Raw genomic sequence first — 10,108 nt, forward strand, 5'->3', positions numbered from 1 at the left:
CTTTATAAATACATTTGATTGAAGTGGCCTACAAAACGGAACGGCGGGAAAGCGCGCGGCCTGCGTTCTCTATTAGAGTACAAACAGATTAAAACGTTTTTTTTCCCCCTGCCCCTGTTCCTGCCTATTTGATAATGGGCCATTATAAATCGAAACTAATTTTACATATTAGTAAAGACAAGATTAAATTGAGAATAGTCTGACGGGTGGAAATATGGTCACTCGATGAGAGAAGTGTTGTGCAGCCTGAGGCAAGGATCAGAGCGCAAGCTTTTTTTGCTACTTTCTCAAATCATCAATAACCTATAGTCGCACCATACAGCCCATATATGTTTTGATTTCTAATACATTGTAAGGTTTGTATCATACACAACTAAAGTTACCAAATAACTCAAAATCTAGCATATGGGATCTGTTTCAAATGATCACTTTTAAGTTCAACATAGCCACTTCATATGCGCACTCACTCTGTAATGGGAAAAATATCCTTTCTATTTTATTCAGCTAAGTTAAATTATATTCTTCTTCTATAAAATCATATAAAATAAAATAATGGAACGGGACTTACTGTGCATTCGGAAAGTATTCAAGCTCTGTCAGGTTGGATGGGGAGCATCACTGCACAGCTATTTTCAGGTCTCTCCAGAGAAGTTCGATCTGGTTCAAGTCCGGGCTCTGGCTGGACCACTCAAGGACATTCAGAGACTTGCCCCGAAGTCACTCCTGCATTGTTTTGGCTGTGTGTTCAGGGTCGTTGTCCTTTCGGAAGGTGAACCCTCACCCCAGTCTGAGGTTCTGAGCGCTCTGGAGCAGGTTTTCATCAAGGATCTCTTTACTTTGCTCTGTTAATTTTTTCCCTCGATCCTGAGTAGTCTCCCCAGTCCCTTACATTAATTTATAAGACTTTTTTAAATGTAGATGTTCCAAAGGCGTACATCAGAGGCTTGTATGCCTGGAGGTCTGGAGATGCTAAACATGTTTATGTTAATTAACGGTCAATTACTGTCTTTTGCATGACAATAACCGGCTTACAAAATTTCATGAACGATAAGCAATGATAATACTAGCATATGACAGCATCCATTCTCATCGTCACAGCAATGAGCCTTGTCAGCTTTGTAGACAGTCACAGACAGGATTCGTTGAGGTCATCTTGAGGTCATCTTCCCCACAAATAAGTCCCTCTCTGTGTTTCTTTGGAAACATATGCCCTTGAACCAACGCCAAGGTCATAGGAGGGAGTTAAAAGATTCAAAGAAAGGGGGGGGGAAAGAAAGAGTGAGAGAAATGGGGGGGAAGAGAGAGCGAAAGAGAGAGAGATAAAGAAAGAAAGAAAGAAAGAAATAAAGAGAGAGAGAGAGAGAGAGAGAGAGAGAGAGAGAGAGAGAGAGAGAGAGAGAGAGAGAGAGAGAGAGAGAGACAGCTCAGGAGGTCTGGTCTCGTTCAATGTCAGAGTCTCTCCTGCCCCTCAGCTATTGGAGCCACATTGATTTGCTCATGTAATTTTGCTCTGATTTGGCTCGGCCAATCAATGGTTGCCCACTGACTTCCTGCGTGCCAGGCAGCCATTAGCCTGTGAGGAAAGGGAATCGGAATTCTCTTATCTTTCGGGTTGGAGTTTTTCACACTTAACTTCAGGAGAAAAATGGTTTGGCTCCACCTCAAGCCATATGTCAGTGGGCAAAAACGGCATGGGACCTCATAATAATGTTATTTTCTGATTGTAAACTCGTTTTCTGGTTATAGAAACATGAGATTACAACCAGATTACAATTAGTAAAAACATAATTTTTTTCTGGTTGCTAAAAATACATTGTTTTATCAGTAGATAAAATTCCATTAGAATAATGTTCTTGCATTGCATCTAGTTTTGAAACCATCTTACTGGAAAAGTCTGAACCTGTTTCTGTTCCAGGTGACAATACCATGGATATCAGAGGTATACATGTCAAAAACACACTAACAATGGCTGGTCAATCATTCTTACTGATGTTGATTAAATGGAGCAGTAACACCTTCAGGAGATTATATTAAGTATATACAGTTTACAAAACATATAGCATACTCATAGTGTATGAAGGCATTTCAAGAGCTTCCATGACTTGGTATTGTTATTTTGCGTCCCAAATGGCACCCTGTTCCCTACATAGTGCACTACTTTTGACCAGAGCCCTTTGTGGCCTGGTCAATAGTAGTACACTATGTAGGGAATAGTGTCGTTTGGCACGTAACCTTACGGTACTCCACTGCAGGGCAATGTGAGAATGAACGCTGGTTGGTTGGAAAGTAATGATGTTGAACCACAGAGAGAGAGCCATGGTCCAGTCAACTCACTACTGCTACTCTCCAGCTAGCCAGCATGTTCTGAAGGTCACAGCACCCCTCTCTGTGTCTCCAAGCATCACTCACATACACGCAAAAAACATACACACAAAAAAAACATACACACTCACAAGCACACAAGCGTGAAGACACACACACGAGTGCACACACACACACACACAGCCATATGTCTCAAACACAACTCTTCATTCTCTGCTTAATTTAGCCATCGATTTTTGAATATTGCACCGAAATCCTCGTGGGCAAGAGGGATCATCAGAAGCCAAATCATCCGTCCTGGGTACGCGCCTCGGGTCAAACACAGCTGAGAGAAACACTGCTCCCCAGAGAACCAGAGAGCAACAAACCACTAACACACCAAATATGAAACATGGGTATTGGGGGGAAAGCAATAGAAATGATGAGATAGTGCATGCTGCTGCACAGTAGCAAAAGACAATGGAACATACTGTATAGCTTATAGTAGATGAACACCAATTATGAGACATGGATCGGCTGTTCCTGCTACACACAGAGCAATAGCGAATGGATGAAACATAGCCTTTAGTTAGGAGGTAAACATCAAATGCTGGTATGAGACATGGGGGATTGACGGAAGAGAGAAATGGACTCTGCAGTGTACAGCAATAGAGAATGGATGGAACAGAATAGATGAACGTCCAATGTACACCATGGGTATTGGGGATAGAATTAAATCAACTAGGCACAATTATACAATGGTGAATGGTAGATTAGGGAATTGAGCATATTGTATGGAAATGAAATACAAAGTCTGCATCCCAAATAGCACCCTATTCCCTACATCTGGGTTTCCTAAACTTGGTCCTGTCCCCCCCGGATGTACATTTTGTTTTCTGCCCGAGCACTAAACAGCTGATTCGAAAAACGAACTCGTTGTCAAGCTTTGATTATTTGAATCAGCTGTGTAGTGCTAAGGCAAAAACCAAAACGTGCACACAGAGGGGACCCCAGGACCGAGTTTGGTAAACCCTGCCCTACGAAGTGCACTACTTTTGACCAGAGCCCTATGAGCACTGGTAACAAAAAGTAGTGCACTATTAGAATAAGGTTCCATTTGGGATGCAGCCAAAGACTAGAGCAAAGAATGTAAACCATGGGGGGTGAACCAGTGAATTGAAACGCCCCACTCGATGTGACATGCCATAGTATGCAATTCCTTGCAACAACCCTCAACTTGATGCAAGTGCAGTACATGACACGATTCGATGTGACACCAACACTGGCTGTGATGCATCCATTTTCAATTTAAGACCAAATGGAATGGATTAATTGTTTACCAACCGTCAACCAATGCTCAATGTGACGTCACTCTACTGTGTGACGCTAAATGTTAAGGCTATACTATACTATACTATACTATACTATACTATACTATACTATACTATACTATACTATAGCTATATACAAACCCCAAACAGGAGAGGAGAGACAGACTGAGCAGGGGCAGACATTGACCTTAAAGGTTTAATATGCAGGAAGCGCTCCGCCATTTCCTGGTTGTAAAAATTCTATTAGTTCGCCTAATTTCAGTTTGTGACAAAACAAGCACTCAGAGTGTAGAGAACAATTGTACCATATAAACCACGGTGAAATGTATTTTCAGCTGTTTGAAGCTGGTGTTCAAAACTGAAAGTAAAAGATGCAAAAACTAAACTAAGAACGGGAGGCATAGAAATAGCGCACATAGAACAGATCTACCGCTTCTTATACTTGCTTTCAATGAGAATAACAGACCTGTAACTCACATTTCTGTGCATTTGGTCGGGTTGCCCAAAAAGTTACATATTGTAGCTTTAACTAAGGGAGACAACCCTGCTGAGGGTGATGGGAATGAATAAAAGCCTGACTGTGGAGATAATGGTGTGTGTGTGTGTGTGTGTGTGTGTGTGTGTGTGTGTGTGTGTGTGTGTGTGTGTGTGTGTGTGTGTGTGTGTGTGTGTGTGTGTGTGTGTGTGTGTGTGTGTGTGCGTGCGTACTAAAGCAGAGTAGATGAAGTCATGTCCAGTGCCAGACTGCCACAGTAACCCGGGGCAAGACAGGATAACCCTCTGTCATCAATAACACTGCTAGCTTACTTTAGGTTAACTTTTTTTTAACTCCAAAAACAAATAGGACACATGGAAAGTGATTTCCTTAGGCATTAATCATGCAAACACATGTATTTTTTATTGTGACACGGCATCAGTGAGATTTGAACCTATAATCTTCTGTTCTCTATCCATGGAAGGAGGGGTGAGCAGCAATAGTCCCTCTAAACTGCGCGCGTGCGCGGACGCGCAACACCACCAGGACGCGCTGAAGAAATGCGATGCCGCTCAGAGGCGCAAGAGTTTGAACTTCACTTAGTTTGCCCTATTAGTTTGCATTATATAGATCAACGTTTTGTCTGTGATGGACTCAACATCATATCAGCCCATTTTCAATGCAACAAACCGAAACAAATCTAACTTTGCAAGATTGAGTCTATGATTTTGTTGTAGGCAGAGCCAGAGCGCAAGTGAATAGAATTATATTGGCGCGGGTAGCCCACGAGCGGCCTTTCAATCACCCGCGAGTGAATGCACTTTTCAGATTAGCTCAGATCAGTGCACATTTGTTCATATTCTTTGCTAGTTAGCGAGTTATTAGCCCATTTATAGATAAGTATGGGTCAGCAATGGGGAGTTACTGCTTCCAACAAGAGCACAAAATGTGTAGGCTACATTTCAAGCTGTCTTTGAAAAGCCAGTCAGGTAAAACACGTATGTCTTAATTAAAGGGGCAGTGTTGTATTTTGAGACAGGTTGGAATATGAAAATAAGCCTATAGGCATAGAGGTAGCCTACATTGTCTAATTCTCTGTATGATAATAATAATACATTTTATTTTGCATTATTATACAACACAAGACAATGCAATGTACAGTCACCTATTTGGCTCACAGTGTTACAGACCAAGTAAAAAATCATGAATTAATGTCATGCCCTTCATAATGTAAAAACGTTTTTAAAAGTATCATGCAATAGGCCTGCATTGAACACCACATAGTAGCCCGGGGCAAGACAGGATAACCCTCTGTCATCAATGCCTCCTACTGTAGGCAACATCAAAGAAATCAAAACCTATTTCCATGTGAAAATATTATGGGATTTGCTCCATTGGTCTTGTTGGTAGGCCTACATTTTGCTCAAATTGCCACAAAAGCCTATTGGCTACTCTCAAACTGTAAGGGTACAGTCTCAATGTTCACCGTAAATGCATGCCAAAAGTTGCACAAAATTCTCAAACTTACAAGTTTATGCTCACAAGACATAAAATTTGATCAGTGCCCCCCCCCAAAAAAAAAGTATAGGAAACATTGGTGAGCAGTGTTTTATTACGCATACAAAGGTGTTCCTTTTAGTCTGTTCAAACAAACCTAATTTCAAATGAAACAAGCACTCATGATCTGGTGTGGCCAATTAGTGGTGTGGCCAATCAGGTGTGGCCAACACACCTGAACTCACTTAACAAGATAGAGGAGAGAGAGCCTTTTGTTGACGCTGAAGCTGGAATGTATGTTTTTAACATTACTAAAGATTTCGTGTGGTTTTATGTGAGGTTTTAAATGGAAACTTTTCCACGTTCCACGTTCCCTGAAAAATGTAATAACATCTTTAAATAGAACCATGAGAAAACTTGTAGGAAATATGAAGTACTAAAATTACCACAGAATAACACAATATTTTTTTTCTGTAACCATGTTTGAACTTTTCGGAAGCGTTCTGTTTAAGTAAAGAAATTCCAAGAAAATAACTTGTTTTTGTCAAGTTCCATGAAATGTGCTGAGAATATTCCAAAGCCAAGCAACTATCCTACATCATTCCTAGAAAGTTGTGGGATGGTTGTATGCAAAATAACCATAGGAGAACCACGCTCTCACCAAGCTCTAAGACACATATGATTGTCAGACTGTTATGTGCTAGCTGGGATGTGTGTGGGTTTGTATGGGTTTATACATGCTCGAATGTATTCAAGGAGGATGCTCCAATAGGAGAGACTGCCTTCATGGAAAGGTATCACAGTCTGTCTCCCCCCCCCCCCCCTGCAATGTTCATGGGGGGGACAAGTTATTTTTCATCAATACATCCTTTTTATACAGTGCATTTGGAAAGTATTCAGACCTCTTGACTTTTTCCACATTTTGTTACGTTACAGCCTTATTCTAAAATTGATTAAATTGTTTGTTTTTTCTCATCAATCTACACACAATACCCCATAACGACAAAGCAAAAACAGATTTTTAGAAATGTTTGCAAATGCATAAACATTTTCAAACTGAAATATCACATTTACATAAGTATTCATATCCTTTACTCAGTACTTTGTTGAAGCACCTTTGGCAGCGATTACAGCCCCCAGTCTTCTTGGGTATGACGCAACAAGCTTGGCACATCTGTATTTGGGCAGTTTCTCCCATTCTTCTCTGCAGATCCTCTCAAGCTCTGTCAGGTTGGATGGGGAGCGTCGCTGCACAGCTATTTTCAGGTCTCTCCAGAGATGTTAGATCGGGTTCAAGTCCGGGCTCTGGCTGGGCCACTCAAGGACATTCAGAGACTTGTCCCGAAGCCACTCTTGCATTGTCTTGGCTGTGTGCTCAGGGTCGTTGTCCTGTTGGAAGGTGAACCTTTGCCCCAGTCTGAGGTCTCTGGAGCAGGTTTTGATCAAGGATCTCACTGTACTTTGCTATGTTCATCTTTCCCTCAATCCTGAGTAGTCTCCCAGTTCCTGCCACTGAAAAACATCCCAACAGCATGATGATGCCACCCCCATGCTTCACCGTAGGGATGGTGCCAGGTTTCCTCCAGACATGACGCTTGATATTCAGTCTAAAGAATTCAAACTTGTTGAACCAGATAATCTTGTTTCTCATGGTCTGAGAGTCCTTTAGGTACCTTTTGGCAAACTCCAAGTGGCTGTCATGTGCCTTTTACTGAGGAGTGGCTTCATTCTGGCCACTTTACCACAAAGGTCTGATTGGTGGAGAGCTGCAGAGATGGTTGTCCTTCTGGAAGGTTATTCCATCTCCACAGAGGAACTCTAGAGCTCTGTCAGAGTGACCATCGAGTTCTCGTCACCTCCCTGACCAAGGCCCTTCTCCCCCGATTGCTCAGTTTTGCCAGGCGGCCTAGGAAGAGTCTTGGTGGTTCCAAACTTATTCCACTTAAGAATGATGGAGGCCACTGTGTTCTTGGAGACCTTCAATGCTGCAGAAATGTTTTGGTACCCTTCCCCAGATCTGTGCCTCGACAAATTCCTGTCTCGGAGCTCTACGGACAATTCCTTTGACCTAATGGCTTGGTTTTTGCTCTGACATGCACTGTCATCTGTGGGACCTTATATAGACAGGTGTGTGCCTTTCCAAATCATGAATACTTATGTAAATAAGGTATTTCTGTTTTGTATTTGTAATAAATGTGCAACATTTTCTAAAAAGGAAAGTGGTCTGAATACTTTCCGAATGCACTGTAAATGTGTGTGTGTGTTTGTTTCTGTGTGTGTGTGTCTTTGTGTGTGTGTGTATTTGTTTGTGTAGCTATTCATGCATGCATGTGCACATGTTTGTGACAGAGAAAGAGAGAAGGCACACACACACACCATCTTCTCACACTCTCACCATAGCATACAGTACCATACCACTATAGTCTCACAATGGTCGAGGGCAACCTGTCTCATGCTTTTACCCTCTGCAATCACAGTCCAACAATGGAAACAGCGGTCTTATGCCAACACTCTGGCATCCCAACCTGGGTTTGACTTGACTGGTCAAATGAGAATGATAGCCATTAAAACATTACATCGGGCCATATCTGACCTTTATGCCACCAGTTTGAGACCCCTGAGGTAAAGCAAATTCCATTGAGCGTGGAAACAACCTTGATTTAACCAGTGTGTGCCTAGTGGGTTTGTACTCACAGGCATTGGTGACAGCAAAGCTGTTGGCCGTCTCGATGTTGTCCACATGAGGCACCAGGTTGAAGGGGGCCTCGGACGCGTTGGGGCTGGTATTGTGCAGGAAGATGGCCAGGCGAAACGCTGTGTATTCCTGATCCGTGTTTCTGATGAACAGGCCGCCTGCACAGACAGACAGAGAGACAGACAGAGACAGAGAGACAGAGAGAGAGAGAGAGAGAGAGAGAGAGAGAGACAGAGAGACAGAGAGAGAGAGAGAGAGAGAGACAGAGAGACAGAGAGACAAAGAGAGAGAGAGAGAGAGAGAGAGAAAGAGAGAGAGAGAGAGAGAGAGAGAGAGAGAGAGAGAGAGAGAGAGAGAGAGAGAACTGGGCAATTGGGTCTCTTACACTGCGCATGTAGAAAATGCTTTTGATGGAAAAACAAGGGACACAGCCAATAACCTTAACACATTTTCCCTCCCAAAGGACCCTGCCTGGAAATCTTAAAATGCCCACCATCCTGAATAGAAATGTGATCCATTGGAAAATCCCTTTAAAAACACCCCAAACGTGTATTAAGTTCAACATTACTAGTCGACAGAGAGAGATCATTCGACCCCCGTTGGCATTTATTTGCGGTAAACTTGATTCGTTCGTACCGCCTATAATATCAGCATGTTCGGTCAGTTCAGCAATTAAATGAAGGTGGTGTATTTATGGTTTCTTTTCGTCCACGTTCAACACCGTAAGTTAAAGTCTAAAGGCAGGGGGCACTTGGCAGTAGCAGAGATCCAGAGATCTCACCATGGCGCGGCTTTTAGGCTACAGACAGTCAGTGCTTTAGCTGGGTTTGGATAGAGATAGGCTCTAGCTTGAACATCCGCACTTCTCTCGTCTCTCGGTGGCAAAAAAAGCAACCAGCCAGCCAAGTATGAAACGGTATGACTATGACAAACGGGTTTATGCAAAAGGGGAACGGAGTCTTCTGAATGTAACAGGGGCGAGTGTGCACTCTGCAGCAGGGCTACACACACTTTGAGAGAATTCCCGCTGCTGATCCATTCGCTCCAACCAAGCGAAGTATCCAGTCTCTGCAAAGAGCACTAGGCTAGGCTACTACTGCAGTGGCGCTTTGAAAGAACACCGGCTGCTGAGGAACGCACTGGAACAGTTATGAATGACTATAAATACCCATTTTCCTTGTGCACATTAGAAAAAACATCGAATCATCTAGGAACACATACACATTGTCATGTAGGAATAGGTTTGTGTCGGCACTTTTAAACGATCAGTCAATTCTACTTTTCAATGTCACAATGTTATGTGACCATGAATGACGAACATGCATTTCTTAACACTGTCACACACACTATAATGAAAAGCAGGATCTGATTCACGCTTCATAACCCAGTGGTTCTTTCCATGCCCTTTTGATTGGCAAGCACTGCTGTACACTTACCGATCTGAACACTGCTCGGGAAAGCACCCATTGTGAGTCCCCAAAAGCCAGAAAATATCAATAAAAACTGGTCACAAGAAATCCACATTTTGTTTTGGTTAAAAACTGATAAGAGACATCGAGGAGGATGACAGTCGGGGGAAAAACAAGACTAAAAGAAAAAGAGAGGCTCCGTTCATTAGCAATCCATTCTGGGTTGAATTTCCCCCGCAGTGCCCGCGGACGCTGGTACGGCTGTCCGGTGGTAGAGACGTTATACACACAAGATGGGGGGAGCTCGCCAGTGGTGGGCTGCCTGCATGGAGAGAGAGCGGAATCACACATGCGCTTTCTCTCGACCCTGTCTTCCTCTCTGCTGTCGTTCTCTTGCACT

The 10,108-nt window shown here is 42.9% G+C and overlaps 1 protein-coding gene across 2 annotated transcripts in view; it reads right to left on the minus strand.

The window, feature by feature from the left end:
* Nucleotides 1–9,823, minus strand: part of LOC120044370 (glutamate receptor 4) — a 203,514-nt gene extending 193,691 nt beyond the window's left edge. For both annotated transcript variants that reach the window (XM_038988995.1, XM_038988996.1), the window contains exons 1-2: nt 9,736–9,823; nt 8,299–8,457 (exon numbers count right to left, since the gene is read on the minus strand). In XM_038988995.1, the coding sequence (XP_038844923.1) occupies nt 8,299–8,457; nt 9,736–9,823 (247 nt within the window). The remainder of the gene's footprint in view (nt 1–8,298; nt 8,458–9,735) is intronic.
* Between the last annotated feature and the right edge of the window lie 285 nt (nt 9,824–10,108).

The sequence above is a fragment of the Salvelinus namaycush genome, chromosome 3 (genome assembly GCF_016432855.1).
Source record: "Salvelinus namaycush isolate Seneca chromosome 3, SaNama_1.0, whole genome shotgun sequence".
Classification (NCBI taxonomy): domain Eukaryota; kingdom Metazoa; phylum Chordata; class Actinopteri; order Salmoniformes; family Salmonidae; genus Salvelinus; species Salvelinus namaycush.